Source organism: Bos javanicus, chromosome 29 (assembly GCF_032452875.1).
Source record: "Bos javanicus breed banteng chromosome 29, ARS-OSU_banteng_1.0, whole genome shotgun sequence".
Classification (NCBI taxonomy): Eukaryota; Metazoa; Chordata; class Mammalia; order Artiodactyla; family Bovidae; genus Bos; species Bos javanicus.
The window spans coordinates 28,724,382-28,743,873 of record NC_083896.1 but is presented as its reverse complement, the minus strand read 5'-3'; the positions used below and the strand labels follow the sequence as shown (position 1 = coordinate 28,743,873).

Sequence of the window (19,492 nt, the reverse complement as noted above, 5' to 3'; positions counted from 1 at the left end):
GTCCCTCTGGTGGTAACTGGGGAGACAGTGGTTCAGCTCCTTCTGGAGGTAGGACAGGTGGCATCTTAGCCCTGCCCTCACCTAGTGCTTTCGGCTGAAGGATTTCAAAGGATACACACCCGCTCGCAGCCCCCTTCCTCCCTACGTCCTGCACAAAACCACACAAACAGGGCTCAGGGCTCTGATCTGTTCTTTTTATTGTGTTTTTTTTATGAAAGGGTCTCAGATGACCGGGAAAGATCTGGCTCTCTGGCTTCTAAGCCAATTCCTCAGGGAGCCCCAGGCATCATCGTGAGAAGGAGGAGACCCCTCCTCGCTCCTCTCTGCTCAGCCCTCATTCACCAGGGGGAGGGGCTCAAGTTCAGATTCCTGGCCCAGGGACAAGCCCTTCCCCATGGAACTTCTGGCTTATTGTCAAAGGTCATCTTGGTTCCTAGAGAGAGACAGAGAGAGGCTGGCTTGCAAGGCCCTGGCCCAGGACCAACAGGCCCCTTTGGGGATGTGCCTCTTCCCTAATCAGCTCCTCTCCTGATCCTGCTCCCCTATGGAGCCCAGGCCCCTCTGTTAGGTCATCTGTGTCCATCCTTTGTCACCTCTGCTCTGGGCTCCTCCCTTCCTCCTTACTCACAGGGTCCCTTTCTTTTGACACTCCCCCAGCCCACCCCAAGCCCTCGATACCTTCCTATTTGTAATCATTCCTTGGCCCAGCCTCCCTAGCCCTCCACTCATTTTTTGGCCAGCCCCAGCCCCCACCTCTCCACGCTTCTGTCCGGGCCTTTGGCTCTGACTCCGGCTCCGGCTCCGACTCCGTCCTGGGCCCCGGGATCCCCGAGAGCTGCCGGAGCCTCTGGAGGAGTTGCTGCCGGCTGTGGAACAGGTGCTCGTGCCCTGGCCCCGGGACAGGAAGCTCGGTCGGCTGTAGGGGAGCCAGGCTTCTTCTGCAGCAAGAGATAGAAGGGCAGCTGGACTCAGGCAGGGGGCCTAACAGGGCTGCTTCCCCCCGCCTCACGCCGCCCTGACCGCCACCCCAGCTCTGGAAGAAGAGTGGAGGGCAGACCATCCTGGGGACTGAGAAGCAGCAGCAGCTGGCCCAGCCCATAGCCCTGATATAACACGTGCTCAGAAGCCTGCAGGGAGCCCCCCACGAAGAGACGGCCTTGGGAAAGGAGGGACAGAGCGCCCAGCCCCCACTCTGGACCTGGGCTCCAGTCCTGGGGAAGGATATGATTTGGGAACTGGAGGAAATTCTGCCCAGAGAAAGCTAGAGAGACAAGTGTCTTTGGTGTTGATGCATGAACCCAGCTGGAGACCAAGGGTGAGCTGGCTTGAAAATGAGCACACCCTTGGCACCCTCCGTACACTAGGCTGCCCTCCCAAAGCCCACCCTCTCTGTAGCCATGGCCCTCCTTACCATCTGGGTGGGGGCGCCGCTGGGCCCCCAGGGGCATGGCCTGCACCAGTCTCCTCTCCCCACTGTGCTCCCGCTCCCGTTCCAAGGAGGACATGCTGCCTGCTGCTCTCAGCCCCAAGGCCCAGCTGGCCTCTTCCTCCGGTGGTGGCAGGGGTGGCGGGGGCAGGTCTGGGGAGAGACCCGCTGTCAGCAGGGTCCCCTGCTTCTCCTGACCCCAGTCTTTCTCCCACTCCCACTCCCTGGCACTAGGATGCTGTGAAGGAACAGCCTGAGGTTTGGGTTCACTGGCTCCCTCCTCCAGCTTGAACCCACTCCTGTCACCATCTCCTAGGCTCACGGCCCCCTCACCTCCAGGACTGTGCTCCCGCCTGTAGGGAAAAGCCTTGGGTTTCTTCCGGATTCGGGCACGGGGCCCGTGCAATGGAGGAGTCAGCTCTCCAGGCACCGGCCGGGCTCTCCCTGCAGCATTGGGAGATGGATAAGAGAAGGGGTCAGGAAAGGGGCTTGAGGGTGAAGGGGAAACAAGCTTTTGGGAAGATGCGGAGGTGTGGGGCAAGCTGAGGGATCTACAGACTCACCGGGGGCACTGCCAGCTGTAGCAGGGACGGGGCTGGGGCTGTGATGGGGGCCAGAGGGGCCAGCACCCAGGCCGGCGGGCCTCCCTTCATGGCTACTCAGGGTGGGCTGGGAGACACTAAGAGGGGAGCTGGGCCCGAGGGGCACCCTCCTGCAATGACACGAGACTGCATTTGTTTGCTCAGCAAACACTAAGTGCCTACTCTGGAGCAGGCAGTGGGCTAATCAGTCAGCCTAATACTCAGATGAATAAGACACAGCACGTCTCCCACAAAGCTCCCACCCTAGTGCAGTATGAGGGAAGCCATCTCTAAAAGGCCCCAGGAAGCTTGCAGGGTGTCTGTGATGGAGAAAGTCTGGAGAGAGTGAGAGGCTTCGTTTGTCTCCACATTTCTCCTCAAGTCACACTTCCACCCCGATACGGTCATGAGACCTTCCAGACCCCAGATTCACCCATCCATCCATGTGTTCATCCATCCATCCACACACTGAGTAGATATGTACAGAGGGCTATAACATGCAAAGTACTATATACCTCCCTACCTGGGCATCTGGTGGAGATGGGGAAGGTCAGTGGGGGGCTGGGGAGGGTCAGGAGGTGAAGGGGTGAGAGTGGCTGTGGACTGCTGCCCATAGGAAGGTGTGGGAGAGGGGGTTTCTCCTCGGGACGGAGGGACCAAGCAACCGCCACCGGAGCTGGGCTCTGCTGCATGGCTCCTCTCAGGCATCGGTGGGCACCACTCTTCTGGGTCTGAGCTGGGGGCAAAGAGGCAGGAGGGTAAGGATGACTGAGTAGCTTCATACCCTCCCTTTGACCTTCTGTTGCCCCTTCCCTTCTTCTCCCAGCATCTTCTCCCTCCTTGCGTCGGCAGGAGGCCCGGGGCTGGTCCTTTGTGTACATGCATCTGCAGGCAGCGAGCATCCTTACCTGCCCTCCAGCTCCTCCTCAGGCCCCTCTAGGCAGCTCAGTTCACAGGAAGGCGGCGGGGGAGGCAGGGCTTCTGGCCAGTTGAGAGAGGGCATCTGTACAGGCTTTCCCAGAAGCTTCACTTTGCCTCCCCTGGCTCCTGAGAACAGGATGGGGGAGCACAAGACACAGGCAGGAAAGAGGCAGAGGGGAGACACATCAGAAGGAAGTGCTGCTCTAGGTCCCAGAGGGGAAGCGTGGAGGATGCTCTTGGGGAGGTGCTGCTCAGGGCTCAAAGGGGGAGTGTTGGGAACTGGAGTCATACCACTGTCCCCCTGGCTCCATTCTGGGGGAGCATACGGGCTCCAGGTGCCTGGATCTCCTGAGGGATGTGGGGGGAACCCCCCGTGGAAGGTCTGCAGCTCCTCTCCGGCCGGGTCAATGGTGCTGTAGACAGGACCCTCAGCAGAGGCGGCTGTGCCCCGGGCCGTCTGAGCCAGGTAAAGGGAGATCCCTGCTTCTGAGGGGGAGAGAGTGGGAGCCCCAGGGGAGCAGGTGGGGCAGAGACAGGAAAATAGATGACAGAAGAATGGAGGGCGAGAGGAGATCCCACTTCTTCCCCCCACCCCAAGCCGGGGTAAAGTTTGTGTGTGTATTAGTTGCTCAGTTGTGTCCAAATCTTTGGGACTCCATGGACTGTAGCCCAAAGGCTCCTCTGTCCATGGAATTCTCTAGGCAAGAACACTGGAGTGGGTATCTATTCCCTTCTCCAGGGGATCTTCCCGACCCAGGGATCGAACCCGGGTCTCCTGCATTGCAGGCAGATTCTTTACCATCTGAGCCACCAGGGAAGCTGGTGATCTTCTTCCCCAACCCCAAGCTGGGGTAAAGGTTAGGCACAAGAGAGTCTCCCTCAACTCCCAAGAGCCTCCCAAGGATGGAGCAGCCTCAGCAAGACGGGATGCCCTGGTCCCCTTCAGTTTACCCCAGCAGTGGAGAGGAGAGAGGGTGTGGGGCCTCCTGCTGCTGCGCCCCCCTCCCCGGGGGGAAGCAGACCTCCTCACCATTGTAGTATCTGTCATCTGGGTCAGGATTGCTCGGGCAGCAGCTTCCCCTGGGGTCCTGGGCTGAGGGGCTCCGAGATGAGTGAGGCCACGAGTCTGCCAGCCACGGGTAGGGAGCAGGGCCTAGGCCCATTGGTGGCCTGAGGGACAGTGGGTGAAGACTGGGGACAGAGAGCCTGCAGAGGCCAGCGAAGTGAGGGAGACAGGGGCAATGGGCGCTGAGGACTGAGATGGGGAGTGTAGGGGTGGGAGGAGGGAGAAGCTTGGCACCAGGAGGCAGGCAGGGACAGAGGGCCTGGTCTCTTGGGGGAGGGGATCATTCTTGGGAGCTGAGCTAAGAGAATTACCTGGAACTGGCCGCCGACAGGCCCTCTGAATGTGGGAACGACACTGGGGAAGGTGAGGGGGAGACTGTGAGAAGCGCCCCTTCCTGGGATTTGAACCCTACTCCCCACCCCGGAGGCAGAGACAGATGTCTTACCTGCAGGTGTGTAGGCAAAGGAGGCTTCCGAAAAGGAACCGGTGGGAGAAAGAAGAGGGGAAATGGGAAGAAAAGTCAGAAATATCCATATTCCTGTCCACTCCCTGGCTCTGGTCCTAATTACGCCACTTGGGCGGTACCTTGGACCAAGTTCATCGGAATTCCTAAGGCTTTGACTCAGGCATCAGTATTTTTCTAAAGCTCCCCAAGTGATTCCTGCATGTAGCCAAGACAGAACCTTTTATCTAAGAGACCTCAGATCTTTCCAGACAGGCACCATCCCAGGAAGGAGAACTCGAGTATCCTCCTTTCAGCGGGCCCCCCTCCCTTCCATCCAGACCCCACTTGATAATTTATCACCTGGGATCCTGGAGACACTCCCTCTGCCAGCCCCCCAGGCTCCAGGAAGTGAGTTTCCCTCCCTCCATCAGACTTGCCCCTTCTCTACTGAAAGTATTTGTCAGTCAGTCGTGTCTAACTCTTTATGACCTCATGGACTGCAGTCTGCCAGGCTCCTCTGTCCATGGAATTCTCCAGGCAAAGATAATGGAGTGGGTGGCCATGTCCTCTTCCAAGGCATCTTCCCGACTCTGGGATCGAACTCGAGTCTCTTACATTTCCTGCATTGGTAGGCAGGTTCTTTATACTGGTGTCACCTGGGAAGCCCACTTCTCTACTGGGGCTGACTGCAAAGCTGTTCCTCCACATACACCAGGAGTCTGAAGGACAAAATCTCACCCCTCTTTGCAGACTCCGCCCCCTCTGGAGTTTGCCCTTTTCCCCCTCCGCGCTGTTCCAGACAGCTGGCGATTCCACCGTGGGCACCCTGCCTCTGTCCAAGGGGCTGAGCTCCAGTGCGACCCCTCCCATGACCTCCACCCCCCTACCCCGCCCCCGCCAGCAGCTGAGTCCCTCCTGAAGCACAAGCTGGAATCAAGATTGCTGGGAGAAAAGTCTATAAGCCTGAGATATGCAGATGATACCACTGTTATGGTGAAAAGTGAAGAGGAGCTAAAGAGCCTCCTGATGAAAGTGAAAGAGGAGAGTGAAAAAGTTGGCTTAAAGCTCAACATTCAGAAAACTAAGATCATGGCATCCGGTCTCATCACTTCATGGCAAATAGATGGGGAAACAGTGGAAACAGTGTCAGACTTTATTTTCTTGGGCTCCAAAATCACTGCAGATGGTGACTGCAGCCATGAACTAAAAAGACGCTCCTTGGAAGAAAAGCTATGAAAAAGAAAAAAAAAGAAAAGCTACGACCAACCTAGACAGCATATGAAAAAGCAGAGACTTGACTTTACCAACAAAGGTCCGTCTAGTCAAAACTATGGTTTTTCCAGTAGTCATGTATAGATGTGAGAGTTGGACTACAAAGAAAGCTGAGCACCGAAGAATTGATGCTTTTGAACTGTGGTGTTGGAGAAGACTCTTGAGAGCCTCTTGAAATGCAAGGAGATCAAACCAGTCAATCCTAAAGGAAATCAGTCCTGAATGTTCATTGGAAGGATTGATGGTGAAGCTGAAACTCCAATACTTTGGCCGCCTGATGCGAAGAACTGACTCATCTGAAAAGACCCTGATGCGGGGAAAGACTGAAGGCAGGAAGAGAAGGGGAGGTTAGAGGATGAGATGATTGGATGGCATCACCGCCTCGATGGACATGAGTTTGAGCAAGCTCTGGGGAGTTGGTGATGGACGGGGAAGCCTGGCGTGCTGCAGTCCATGGGGTCGCAAAGAGTCGGACACGACTGAGCGACTGAACTCTCGAGATTTCCATTCTCCGCGCCTCCCTTCTAGGGGAGCGAGATCTCAAGGCTCCGCCCACCCCTCCATCGAGTCTCCCAGCCGCCCGGGCATCCCCGGGCTGGGTTCTCACCGGTGTAGTGACTGAGCTCCTTGCGCTGCCTCCGGCGCCGGTAGAGGGCGGCGCAGAGCCCGAGGAGCAGCGCCCCGCAGGCGGTGCCGCTGCCCGCGAGGAAGGCTGGCTCCCGCAGCACCCTCGCCAGCCGCTCCGCCAGCCCCGGGCCCGCCTCGAGCCCAGGCTCCAGCTCCGGCGGGGACGCTGCGGGGGTCAGAGTGGTGAGGGGAGTAGAGGCACCCCTACCCCATGACACCCCCCGCCCCACTCCCGAAACCCCAGCTCCTCCCGCCCACCCGCTCCGGACTCACGCAGCTGCACCGACACTGGGGCGCTGGCCACGCCCACGCCCGCGCTGGTGGCCGCCGCGACCTGGGTCCGGTAGAGGAGACCGGGCAGCAGGCCCCGCAGCACCGCCGAGCGCGCCCAGCCCGCCGCGGACCGGTTGAGATGAAAGCGGCTCTCGTTGCCCAGGCACCAGATCTGGGGAGGCCGAGACCCGGGCTTAGAGAGTCAGAAGTGGATCTCTGAATGGTGGGAATGACGTCTCGGCCAGTCGTAATTCACTCGGAGAGAGCACTCTGAAACCTCTCTCCTCTACCCGGACCTCGTCTCCAGTCCCAGAGCCAGTCCTAGGTTCCCTCCTCCCTGATCCTAACCCTCTCCCTCCACTGCCCAGCCTGCCCACCCAGGCCCTTCTCAACCCCTGCACCTGGTATTCCTCGATGACCCCATTTTGCTGCGAGGGGAGCGGAGGTTCCCAGGACACAGTGATACTGCTGTTGCCTTCACCCCCCAAGGCCACGGCCACTCCCTGGGGGGGACCACTGGGGGCTGGGCCAGGGTGGAGCATGGTGAGAAGGACACAGACAGTCATTGCAAGCTGTCCCTCCAGCCCCAACCTTGCTCATCCTCCCAGTGCTAACCTCTTAGAGAACTGAGAGGCGTGTCTCCTCCCCTGATCCCCCACACCCTGCCCTTGGAGGCAAACCTTCCTCCTCCCCTCTCTCTCTTCCCTCCTGTCCACCCATCAGCGCTGTGCCCCACTCCCTTACCCTCCTCAGGAATGCTCCTGGTCACCAAGGGGCTTTCAGCCCCCAGCTCCTCCTGGCCTTGAGCTTGCACCTTGATCTGGACTTGGGTCCCTGGGGGGAGTCCCCTTAGCACTGTACTTTGCTGGCTTGGGTATGGTAGGTCCAGCACCGACCAGCTTCCCCCATCAGGTCCTGCTACCCTCCAAGACACCCGGAAACCTTGCACCAGCTGGATTGGGCCATCTACCTGTGGGAGACAGGACAGAGGATGCCAGAGGAGGGGCTGGAGCCAACAAGTCCTCCTGCCCCAGCCCCTCCTTCACCCAGCAGTCTTCCCCAGCACGCACCTTGCACACTCCCATATGCATTCCCCTATGTCCCCCATCATCATGCCTGCCCTTGCGCTCATCCCTGGGCCACACTCACGGTCCAGGACACCTGCAGAGTCCGAGGCCCAAGGACTACAGGCTCCTCCAGACGCACAGCCACTTCGGCCAGTCCCTGCTGGCCTTTCCATGGGTCCTCCACTGGCCTGGATGGGCTGCTGTCTGCTGACCAAACAGTCCACTCAGCAAGGGCCTCTGGGATGGGGAGTCAGGACTGAGGGCATGTGTATGTCCCACCCCTGCTCTTCCCCCACAGACCGCTACTTAGTACTTTGGAGCCCATCCCAGGGTCAGGAGATGGCTGGTCAGGGGAAGAGCTTCCAGAGGTGGGCCAGGGTATCCTGCTTTCTGCATATATTTGTTGTCGTTGTTCAGTTGCTAACTTGTGTCCGACTCTTTGCGACCCCACGGACTGCAGCAGGCCAGGCTTCCCTGTCCTTCACTATCTCCCAGAGTTAGTGCTCAGATTCATGTCCATTGTGTTGGTGATGCTATCTAACCATCTCATCCTCTGCCACCCTCTTCTCCTTTTGCCTTCAGTTTTTCCCAGCATCAGGGTCTCCTCCAATGAGCTGGCTCTTTCCAGATTGATATGTTTTTTTTTTCTTTGCCTAAATGCATGGCATGCAGAATCTTGGTTCCCTGAACAGGGGTTGAACCTGTGCCCCCTGCAGTGGAAGGAAGCACGAAGTCCTAACCGCTGGACCGCCTGGGGATTCCCCATGTGCAACTTTAAAGGCCTTGTTCCTCATCTCTCACATGAAGATGTCCCTCCAAGTTTCCTTCTAGTCCTGTTATCTATAAGTAAAGGCTCAGAAGGGAGGAGCTACCAAGATGACTGAATCAATCTCTCTCTCTGTTTCTCTCTCTCGCCTCTTTTCTTGTTCCCTCAGTGAAAGGGAAGCATGACTCCCTATTCCAGGCCCGGCCACCAGCACAGAAACTGGAACCAGATAGGTGCCATAACTTGCAGTCAGGGGGTGCTCTGTGGTGTTGCATGCCATGCCTGTGATCCAGAGATCCAGGCTTTACTCACCCTGGGTGCGGACAGGCTCAGAGACAGGGCTGGGCTCACTGAGGCCCCAGGCTCCCACAGCTCGCACGAGAAATAGGTAGATCGTACTGGGCTGCAGACCGCTGACCGTGTGTGTCTCCAGCTGCACGCCATCCGCCACTGTCCTCCATGTGTTACCAGAGGCATGGCTACAAGAATGAGGTGACAGGGCTGTGCCAGCCCAAGCTGTCTATTCCTTCTCATCCATTCTCTGTCACCCCCCTCTAACTGCGCCTCAGCTTAGGAGACAGAACTGGTAAACCTCTTCCCACCACAGCCAAGACTTTTCAGACACAGTGGAGCCTCCCGGTAGCTTTCCAGGTTTGCACTGGAAACTTCCTCTGTACCTGAAGGCCTCAATCACATACGAGGTGGCTGTGGCCCCAGCTTGTGGGTTGGGCTTCCAGGTCAGAGTAATGCTGTTTTTGGTGATCTCAGTGACCACAGGCTGCGAGGGAGGTCCCGGAGGGGTACTGGGTTCTGCAGGGGGGTCTGGTGTTGCTCCCCAGTCTTCTGCAGTGAGGAGATAATCTTTGAGTAGAACGATGGGGAAAAGATGGCCCCAGTGTCATTTCCTCCTCCCCAGAGGAGCTGTGAGAATGGTGACACCGGAGCCAGGGACAGAGTGAACTGAGCCTGCTCACATCTGCTCCCACGGGTACCACTTCTGTCCTCCTCCCCCCGACAGCCAGAGCCATGGCCTTTGGAAGATAAAACCAGTTCTGGGGGTTGGGGTGGAGGTACTGACCACCTTTGAGGCCAATTTGGAGAAGAGTGCTGGCAAAAAATGAGAGAACAAAGGAAAAACTCACCCCGCCTCCTAAGCCAGCCACTCCAGGCGGCCTCCCCTGTGGAGCTCTTGGCCACACAGCTGTAGAATCCCATGTGCCCCTCCTGCAGGAGAGGGTGGAGGAACTGGCACACTGGGAGTGAGCAGGGCAGGGCGAAGGGTGGAGGTGGGCATATAGGAGGATGGGGAGGATGCTGTCCACTCTGCGTCAGCGGTCCCCAGCCCTTTTGGCACCAGGGACCAGTGCCAAAATGGAAGACAATTTTTCCGTGAATGCGGGGGTAGTGTGGGGATGAGTCTCATAAAGAGCACGCCACCTAGATCCCTCCCATATGCAGTTCACAGTAGGGTTCACCCTCCTGTGAGAATCTAATGCCAGCCACCGCTGATCTGATAGGAGGCCGAGAGCAGGCGGTTATGTGAGCAATAAGGATTGGCTGTAAATACAGGCGAAGCTTTGCTCGCTCACCTGCTGCTCACCTCCTGCTGTGGGGCCCGGTTCCTAAAAGGCCCGGACCAGTACCGGTCCATGGCCTGGGGATCGGGGACCCCTGCTCTAGGTGGTCTGAGAGTAGAGGGGCAGAGATGGAGTTCAAGACGCAGCAGGCACTAGAGTGGGGCACATGGACCACGCGGCCGTTCTCAGTTACTTGGGCTCCAGGAGTGAGCCTAACCTGCACGCTGGCGATGTACAGGGTACCATTGGCCATTACGCTGAGTTGGACGTCATCCCCTTGCAGCCACTGCCCATCCTTCTTCCACTGGACACTAGGCTGGGGATTCCCGCTCACTCTGCATGGCAGCCACACGGAGGAGCCCAGTGCCAGCGTCTGGTTGGCTGGTCCCTGGAGGATGATGGGAGGCAGTCCTTCCAGGGAAGCTAAGAGAGGAAGAACTTGGGCATCTCAGGGGAGGGTCCTGGGTTCAGGCACCCAGCCCCTTGTCCTCGTCTCTACCCCTTCACTTCCCCTCCCCTGGATATCGGAGGGATTTCTATAACCATGTGTTCTCTCTGCCTGGGATCAGCCATCCATTCGTGGCTTCTGTACCTGGTTCCCAAACTTCACGGACATGTGCCAGCAACATGCCTCTCCCCGTGCAGACATATTACACAGAATTCAAGAAAAACAGACTTCTTTCAGCTATTACCTTCTTCCAGCCCTATCTCCATGGGCACGTACCTCCTTTTACCTCCAGCAGAGCCTTGGCCAGGACACTGCCAGCCACACTGACAGCCTGGCACACGTAGTAGCCTGCATCCCTGCTCTGCACTTCAGTGATGTTGAGCTGGCCTCTGGGAGAGACTGAGAAGCGCCCCGTGGGCTGAAGTGACTGACTGGGGAATAGCAGAGCCTGGGGACAGAGCAAGCAACAGAGCCCAGTGGCAGCTGCCAGGGAGAACTCCGCATTCTCAGCAACCCCAGGATCCAGAGAATTCCTAAGGTTCTAGTTCATAACGCTGTCCCTGGCCAGTTTTGTGACCTGAGGGAAACTAGTTAAGCCTATTCACAATAGTAACGGAGTTTTATTAGATGATTTGGGGGTACACATCCCAGCTCTACTAGTTGGGGAAATCTGAGCAAGCTAGTTGGGGAAACCTGAGCAACCTTCCTGAAACCCAATTTCCCCAAATTTGACTCTTAGAGAGTAGTTATAAGGATTAACGGAGAAGGCAATGGCACCCCACTCCAGTACTCTTGCTGGAAAATCCCATGGACGGAGGAGCCTGGTAGGCTGCGGTCCATGGGGTTGCGAAGAGTTGGACATGACTGAGCGACTTCACTTTCACTTTTCACTTTAATGCACTGGCGAAGGAAATGACAACCCACTCCAGTGTTCTTGCCTGGAGAATCCCAGGGACGGGGGAGCCTGGTGGGCTGCCGTCTACGGGGTCGCACCGAGTCGGACACGACTGACGCGACTTAGCAGCAGCAGTAGCAGCATAAGGATTAAATCAAGTAATTGCATGAAACTCTTTCAATAGATTGAGTGAGAAATATTAAGTATGTTCTGCTTCTTTCTGGTTCTAACATTTTACATTAGATACACAGAAGGTAGGGAAGCAGGTTTGGGTTTCAGGGAAAATGACACCACGCTGGGCCCCTCTCTGATACCTACTCCCACCCTCTACTACCATCAGCATTTAAAAAACATTTATGTATCTGGCTGCGCCGGGTCTTAGTTGCACTGGGTCTTTGTTGCGGCATGTGGGATCTTTACTTGGGGCATGTGAACCCAGTGGAGGCATGAGATCTAGTTACCTGACCGGACAGCAAACCCAGACCCCCCCCACCCCCCCATCCCCCCACCCCCCCCACCCTCCCCCACTCCCAGCATTAGGAGTGCGGAGTCTTAGCCACTGGACCACCAGGGAAGTTCCTATTATCAGCATTTTTATTCACTTAAAAATATAATTAAAATGTAGCAGTTCGCAGTGCTAGAAAAGATATTGAAAAATCGGGGGTGTGGATATGCAGTGAGGTGGTGGTGGCCTGGTCTCCTAGTGGGGTGGGTTTAATCAGACTTAAATTTTGTTTTATGGGCTTCCCTGGTAGCTCAGCTGGTAAAGAATCAGCCTGAAATGCGGGAGACCCCGGTTCAATTTTGTTTTATGCTGAGTTCCATACCAAAGCTGCTCAGGGTAGAACCATCACAGGCTCATCTCAGAACTCTGAGATTTGCCTGTGAAGGTTAAAGAGGGGTGGCTGTGAGCTCCCCCTGGTGGAAGTCTTTTGTAAGTAGATGAGCCTGTCACTTTCTACCCTGAGCAGCTTTGCTATGGAACTGGCTTTCCAGAGCAGGATGTTAAAGTCCAGGCCCAGGGGTAGGGAGGAGGAAGGATCTAATTGGATCTGCTACATCCTCAGCACGTGCGTGTGTGCTAAGTCACTCAGTCGTGTCCAACTCTTTGCGACCCCATGGACTGTAGCCCACCAGGCTCCTCTGTCCATGAGCATTCTCCAGGCAAGTATACTGGAGTAGGTAGCTACTCCCTTCTCCAGGGGAATCTTCCTGACCCAGGTATTGAACCCTAGTCTCTTATATCTCCTGCATTGGCTGGTGGGTTCTTTACCACAAGTGCCACCTAGAAAGCCCACATCCTCTGGATAGCCTTGTCCAAAACAGAAAGATTCTCCAAAGAATTCCCATATAGGACTGTTCCCTGCCACCTAACTATATTCTCCTTTGTTCCAGGCCTTTTATATTCATTATCTTATTTAATCCTCCCAAATAACCTGCATGGGTTTCTGGGAGGAAGGGTAAGACTGAAGCCCAGAGAGAAGTTTGCAGAATGTGAGAGGAGGGAGGCTGAGACCCAGAGGAGGAGCTGTGGACAGGCCCTGGGAGCTGGCCACCTACTTGACTTCCCTCCTTCTGCCAGAAGATGGCAGGCGGGGGGTTGCCTTTGGTCTCGCACTGGAAAGCCACGCTGTCTCCAGGAGCTGCCATCTGGTCCTGGGGTTGGGTCACCAGCTGGGGTGGGACTGGGAAGGGGAGGGAGATAAAGGGACAGGGAGTCAGGGGCACTAAGGGAGGAACAGGAGAAAGAAGCCTGAGCTTGGCTTAGGGAGGAGCAGACATCTGTCTCCTGCTCAAGCCTGTTTAGCTTTCTCCTCCTTCCTGTCCTCCTAGAAGTCTCAGGGTATGTGTGCTTAGTTGTTCAGTCATGCCCAAATCTTTGTGACCCCATGGACTGTAGGCTGCCAGGCTCTTCAGGCCATGGGGATTCTCCAGGCAAGAATACTGGAGTCTCAGGGGACCCACTCATATCTCCTGCTCTGTCCTTTCTCCGCCTTCTCCACCTCCACCCATCCTCCATCTCCCCTCGTCCCATGCCCGCCAAGGCCAGCCCAGGGGGGCCCTCACCGTGAACAATGAGGGAGCCAGATGCTTCGGCGCGGCCCACGCTGTTCTCCGCCACACAGGTGTATGTCCCCTCATCTTCAGCACTCACACGCCCAATCTGAAGGCTGTGGTCGCTCTGGATCTCGTACCTGCTCCCCTCCCCACCCCCAGGCTGGGTTGGCCACAACTACAGACCCCATCTAGCATCCCCCAGGACGGACACCAGAATCAGGGTACGTAAGGACAAGGTAGACCTCTGCAGGGACAGAAGCTGGTACTCATGGACTCATGAATGGAGGTGGGGACTGGTTGGGGCAGGGCCACAGGCTCTGGGAACAGACTGCATGGTCCAGTGAGAGGCATCTACCTTCTTTTTCTTTTTCCAGTTTTCTAGGGCTGGGTATGTTCTCGAGCTGATTGGGTCTCCTTACAGGCAGTAGGAGGGGGCTTCTCACCTGCCTGTGGGCAGTTCCCCATCCTCCTTGCGCCAGCGTAGACGAGGAGGGGGATCCCCCTGCACCTCACACGGAAAGTCCACGGGGGCACCAGCCAGGACCACCTGATTGACTGGTCTACGCAGGAAGGAGGGACGCTCTGTTGAGGGGTGGGGGGAGTGAAGAGTCAGTGGGTCTGCACAGCTACTCATTTCCCGGGCTGCCCACTCCCGTAACTCCCAGACCGCACAAGCCTACCCAGGACCACAAGTTTGGCTGCCCCACTCTCCCGTTCTCCTGCCATGTTGGAGGCCACGCACACATACATCCCTGCATCGCTCTTGAAAGTATGTGACATCATCAGCTTCCCTCCACGGATCTGCAGAGTAATCATGGAGACTTCGGTCCTTTATAGCCATGAAAGCACACTTGTTTATTTGATCCTCGAAGCAAGCCAATGAAGACGACTAGTGAAGTTGACCCACTTATAGTAGTAGTAGTCACTCCGTTGTGTACAATTCTTTGTGACCCCATGGAGCCCGCCAGGTTCCTCTGTCATAGGATTCTCCAGGCAAGAATACTGGAGTGCGTTGCCATGCAACCCACTGGAGGATCTCCACGGGATCCTCCTGACTTAGGGATCGAACCCAGGTCTCCTGCCCTGCAGGCAGATTCTTTACTATCTGAGCCACCAGGGAAGCCCTCTAAGGAATCCTTAAGTGATTTGCCCAAGGTAGGGCTCAGGTGTATCTTTGCTCCTGTAGCCCAGAGCACCTCCCACCAGTCCATGGGGCATCATACCCCCACCTTCTTACACCAATTCCATCCTACCCATGCTGCTTTATCTCCCATTCAGTAGCTGACTCTCAGCCTCTGGTCAGCTAATGCCCCAATTTAAAAACTCTTATTGCTTCCAGGACATCCCCCCTCACCCCCACCCTTCCAAGACCTTTAGATTCAGACCTTCCTCCTTTGACACTTGTCCCAGATCTCTAGCCTAGGGGCCTGACCTTCGGGATGTTCCTGGTCAGGACCTGGCTCCCAGTGAGATCCCAGCCCTGGTCTCACCCCTCACCGTGATCCTCCCCTCCTCCTCCTTGAGTCTAACACCATCCTTCTTCCAGGACACCGAAGGCTCTGGGTGGCCGCGGGGGGGCACGCATTCCATTACGGCTGGCTCCCCCACTGCCACCACCACGTTCCCGGGAGACTGCCGGAAATCATCGCGGAGGACTGGAGAAAGGGAGAAAGAAAGCAAGCCAGAATGAATGACCAGAGGAATAAATAGGGTGTGGGGTGACATAACTGGGTGAGGACTCAGGAAATTGTTTGGGGCAAGAGCCGGATCACCACCGCAGGCCGGAACTCTTCTCCGGCTGCGATAAGGCCAGGCCCGCTTCCTCCTCTGGCCAAGGAGAAGGTTTAAGGGAGGCTGCTGATGGGATGAGATTGGGAGTGGCTTCGGATGGGATTACCCGCTGCCCTCCCACCCCTCCGAAGCTCTGGCAACGACCAGCAGACTCCTACCTGCCACTTCTAAAGAGGCGTTTCTACTAGCCGCTGCCCCCAGGTAGTTACGCGCCACGCAAGTGTAGACACCCTCGTCTGGCCGCGCGCGGCGCCCGTGCACGATGCGTGGGAAGAAGAGGGCGCCGCTGGGCAGCAGCAGGCGGTGGGCGCGCGGGTCTTCGCGCGCCGTGGCCACGCGCGCCCCATTCTTGTACCACTCGATGTTGGGCCGGGGCCGGCCCTCTGCGCGGCAGGGCAGCGTGGCCGGCTCGCCTCGGGAGACCAGCAGGTCTGGCGGCTGCTCCACGATGCGTGGCATCGCGTCCTCCGGCCCGATCCTTGACCCTGAGGTGGGGTGGATGGCACAGAGCATTCAGAACCGGAGATCAGGGGAGAGCGAGAGCCTCCAGAGAGAAAAAGAAGCCGACCCGCCCATCCTCCTCTCTCTGGGTAAGGTCGAGTTTCTCCTCCTAGGCATCTGCCCCGCATGTTCTTAGGCTGGAAAGGAGGTGCTTGAGAACAGATGATCAGTAGAGGACGCAGGCGCCTAGGAAGACTGAAGACTCCTGCCTCCTCTCCTGCCAAGTTCAAGTGCAGAGTAACTGGACCATGGCTTGGCAAGTAGACCACGACTCTAGCCGACTGGTTTTCAGTCCCCCAGCCGCGCTGGTTATACACTCTGATAGTTGCACGCGCTGTTATACGCGATAGTTATACGCGCTGATCTGTGAAAAGGTGACACTTGGTTGTCCACTGAAATGGAGAGACTGTGGCCCAGCCCGGGGATCCCCTTAGGAAAGGGAAGAAGCGAATGATGGGCTGTGGCCTGGGGCTGGAAGCGGCCCTTAACTTGGATTCTGTAACTGGGCAGAGTGCCCTTTTCACTGACACCCCTGATAACCACGTTTCCTGGTCTTTTTAAGTCACAAGAATTGAACACAAATGATGATGGAAGAGTGAGTAACGCTTCTTTTCTAAGGCATAGTTTTCAACAGATTATTCTACAGGTTGTAGCCAAGAGAGGCTACATTGAGAGAGGAATTCGTCTAACTTTTCTTGGTCACTCAGATTCGTTCACCCGCACTTGGTCTACAGACTTCGGCTCACTTTTCATCTTCAGTTTGGGACCCAGGAGCCAGGAGCCAGTTGAGCTCAGACACCCCACCCCCCAGCTTCGTCAAAAATGGGTTTGTACCCCGTAGTGGCCAGTAGGCGTCGCTGCCGCCTCGCCTAACCTGGTGTCCTTAACTAACCAAGGACCACTCCACACTTCGGTTCTCTGCCTGCCCGCCGATCCCCACCCTGGCCCTGTTCCAACACCCACGGGGACCTCTTGCTTCCAGCCACTGAGTGGTGTACTGAGTTTCATTTTCAGCCCCGGCTCTCAGAAGTTCTTGAGACAAAGCTGCATGGTTTGCCCCAGCCTGGTGCTATCCTGGGCAGAGTGTATAACCAGTTTGGGACAAGATCAGTTTCCCTCCCACTTAGGGAAGGAAGAAATTTTTCTCGATTTCCTCCATCCTAGATGGAAATCTCTGTTTCTCACTCGTCTCTTCTCCTCTGTCCCATTCCAGTCCCCATTCAGGCAGACCAGACCCTCGGTGGGCAACCCTTTAGTGGTTAATGCTCAAGAAATGTTATAGAACTGACCAGTGTTGGAATCTCAGATGCCAATACTTCCTAGCTGTAAGAACTAGGGCAAATTATGAACTTCTCTGGGTCGAAGTTTCTTTACCTGTATGTGGGAGTTGTGATGGATTGTCATAAGACCATGGTGTATGTAAAGAACTTGGGAGAAGGCACCAAGAATATGGCTAATATACCATTAGTTAAGGGCTCTTTCTCTCTGGCCCGCCTTACCTTATCTTGATCTCTACAGTCTCCACCTGAATCAGATTTTTCCAGGCTCCAATATTCCCTTTCCGCCCTTCACATAACCTCAGGGAATTGGATATTGTCAAACTTTACACTGCTTTTGTGACTATTGGGATATTATTCATCCTCTCTGAGTTTGTTTCCTCAGTCGCAAAATGTGACCATCAACGCACCTCCTTACATTTTCGAGTTTAAAGGAGGCAATGTGTGGCGACAACACTCTGTAAGAGCGCTGGGGGAGCTGAGAGGTTTCCAAAGTGTCTGTGGGGAGGGTTCTGTGCTTAACTCCCCTAGGAACCTAGGAGGGTCAGGAGACTAGGGAATCCTAGATCATCCCCCAATTTCTTCCTCCCTGCTCCCTCCATACATACCACGCCCTTCTCATCGGCTCTTTCCCCTTAATTCCTGTAGACACAGCTGTGGGCGCCCTTTCCCTGGAATTTCTTCCCTGCCATTCCCGGTCTCAGGAGATGCTTCGCAGCAGCTAATGAATAGCTAATGGCCATGCTAATGAGGCTCTGGGGCTCCTCCCCCAGCACCTGGAGCACCCCGCTCACAAACACACTCATTGGCCAGGTCTTCTTTCTGGCCACCTTGCAGTCCCCAGCACAGTGCCGATAGATTCGGGTGAGTAGAGGCAGAGGGATGGAGGCTGTGACCTCCAAAGAGGGATCAACCGCAAAGGTGTTCAGGGAAGCGCGAGTTTCCGATGTGGCCGGCAGGGGCGCCATCGGGCTCTCTCTCCCCAAGCCCCCGGCGGTCCCTTCTCGCCGCCGCCCCGCCGCGCTCCGGGATAGCGCGCTGTCTCAGTCATTTATTAATCACCGTAATTAGAGGTAATGACCTCCCCGCCGGCGCTGCCCGCCTGCCGCAGCTCTGCCGGGGTGGGCCTGCAGTGAGTTCTACCTCTGAGGGGCAAACTTGTAAGTTTCCCTGAAATGGTCGCCGCCGCTGTCGTCTTCTGTAGCAAACACATTAAACAGTTTGGCGTCATCACCCTCGTCCTAAGTGAGTTCTTGGAAAACTTAGACTCCCGAAGGGAAACCTGCGCCCTGGGTGGGTCAACGAGTGGCCCGGCTTGGCCCAGGCCCTCGGGTGACTGCGCCCCCTCCTCTACCCTCGGCGCAGTGGGTCCGGGCCTCTCATACTCCGGTTCTTCTCACCTGGGGTGGCCGTGGGCGTCGGTTGGGGAGGTGAGAAGTGGTGGGCTCAGTAGCCATCTCCTCCCAAACCCTCGACCTCCCGACGATGTCCTCACTAAGATGCGTTAAGTCCCAAACTACCCATTGGTCCCCACCACCCGGGAGGCGCTGGGAAGCGCTGGAGGGCGCCGCTAGGTCCCGGACCTTAAGTCAGGAGCGCTTTGGACTACCCCGTCCGCGCCTCCCTCCCACCTTACCCCCATCCCTGGATCTGAAGTCCCGGTGGGGCAGGGTCTTACCGTTGAGAGAAGGATCTCCGGGTGGCAGCAGACTTTGGTTGAGCGCCGCCACCGAGGAGTTGAAGCCGAAGAGGAGGTCGCTGGAGTTGGAGATGTCCCCGCCCAAGGAGTCCGCGAACAAGTTCATCTGTAGCAGCGTTTTGAGCAGGTAGCGCAGCATGGCGCGACCAGATGGGGACCGGGGCTGGGGGCTCGGGGCCCAGCCCCTGGGTCTAAGACCCGCGGGCCGGGAGCCGTAAGCCCCTCCACAGCCTCTACACGCTGCCCCAGCCACGGTGCCGCTCTCCTGCCGGCGCGCCTGGGTACCGTGCGTGCCTCCGCGCGCCCTTCCTCCTTCCTTCTCTCTCCACCCCCCAGAGCCGGGGTCCCCTGGGAGCCGAGCAGCAGAAAGCAGGTGCCACGCCGATCACCGCGTAATTAAGGGATTAATCCGCCTCTCTCCGCCCTCCCACCCCCGCCCCGACGGCCACTAGCAGGGGCAGAGACTAGAGTCGCCTAGCGCGCGAGTTGGAGTCCCCGCCCCGCGGCCTGAGCCCGGCTCCAGGAGTCCCGCGTCGGTTCTGGGCACCGCAGGAGAGTTTCTCTCCTTTCTCAAAGCACCCAAGATGAGGGATGAGACTCTGTCGGAGTTGCCCCTGTGTCTGACTTCAAAGGAGGAGACCCTTATCTCTGTTCCCAGCCCTTAGGAAACTGAGGCAAAGCCCAGATCGCTCCTCTGGCTTTCCAAGTACTGACTGCCACTTCCTCCCACGTCCCTGGGTTTTGCGGCGGGAGTGCGGGCGGCTGGGTGGTTTGGGGCGGGAGTTGGGGCTGGGTGGAGAGT

General features: G+C 56.9%; 1 protein-coding gene across 2 annotated transcripts; it reads right to left on the bottom strand.

Moving 5' to 3' along the window:
* Positions 1-173: 173 nt before the first annotated feature.
* Positions 174-19,109, bottom strand: ROBO3 (roundabout guidance receptor 3). 2 transcript variants are annotated; one of them, XM_061406308.1, is made up of 28 exons: positions 18,670-19,109; positions 15,372-15,698; positions 14,920-15,077; positions 14,103-14,223; positions 13,866-14,004; positions 13,432-13,559; positions 12,925-13,049; positions 10,746-10,917; positions 10,239-10,444; positions 9,587-9,668; positions 9,122-9,287; positions 8,757-8,923; positions 7,761-7,882; positions 7,356-7,581; positions 7,013-7,134; positions 6,612-6,783; positions 6,319-6,504; positions 4,440-4,463; positions 4,306-4,348; positions 3,959-4,098; positions 3,220-3,414; positions 2,916-3,054; positions 2,531-2,743; positions 1,990-2,138; positions 1,760-1,870; positions 1,412-1,579; positions 754-938; positions 174-433 (listed from the first exon to the last, which is right to left on the bottom strand). In XM_061406308.1, exons 1-28 carry the CDS (start codon positions 18,827-18,829, stop codon positions 422-424), a joined length of 4,158 nt encoding a protein of 1,385 aa, XP_061262292.1. In that variant the 5' UTR covers positions 18,830-19,109; the 3' UTR covers positions 174-421. The 2 variants fall into 2 exon arrangements, with proteins under 2 accessions (XP_061262292.1, XP_061262291.1); XM_061406307.1 differs by lacking the exons at positions 6,319-6,504; positions 6,612-6,783; positions 7,013-7,134; ... (12 more) ...; positions 15,372-15,698; positions 18,670-19,109 and adding an exon at positions 4,800-5,361.
* Positions 19,110-19,492: the final 383 nt, after the last annotated feature.

Bases quoted from the DNA above. Each gene is read 5' to 3' on its own strand.
- ROBO3 (XM_061406308.1), bottom strand. From the start codon at position 18,829: ATGCTGCGCTACCTGCTCAAAACGCTGCTACAGATGAACTTGTTCGCG. The intron at 15,699-18,669 runs GTAAGACCCTGC...ACCCCACCTCAG, and splicing joins CGGAGATCCTTCTCTCAACG to GGTCAAGGATCGGGCCGGAG. The intron at 939-1,411 runs GTAAGGAGGGCC...CTCTTGCTGCAG, and splicing joins GCGGCGCCCCCACCCAGATG to AAGAAGCCTGGCTCCCCTAC.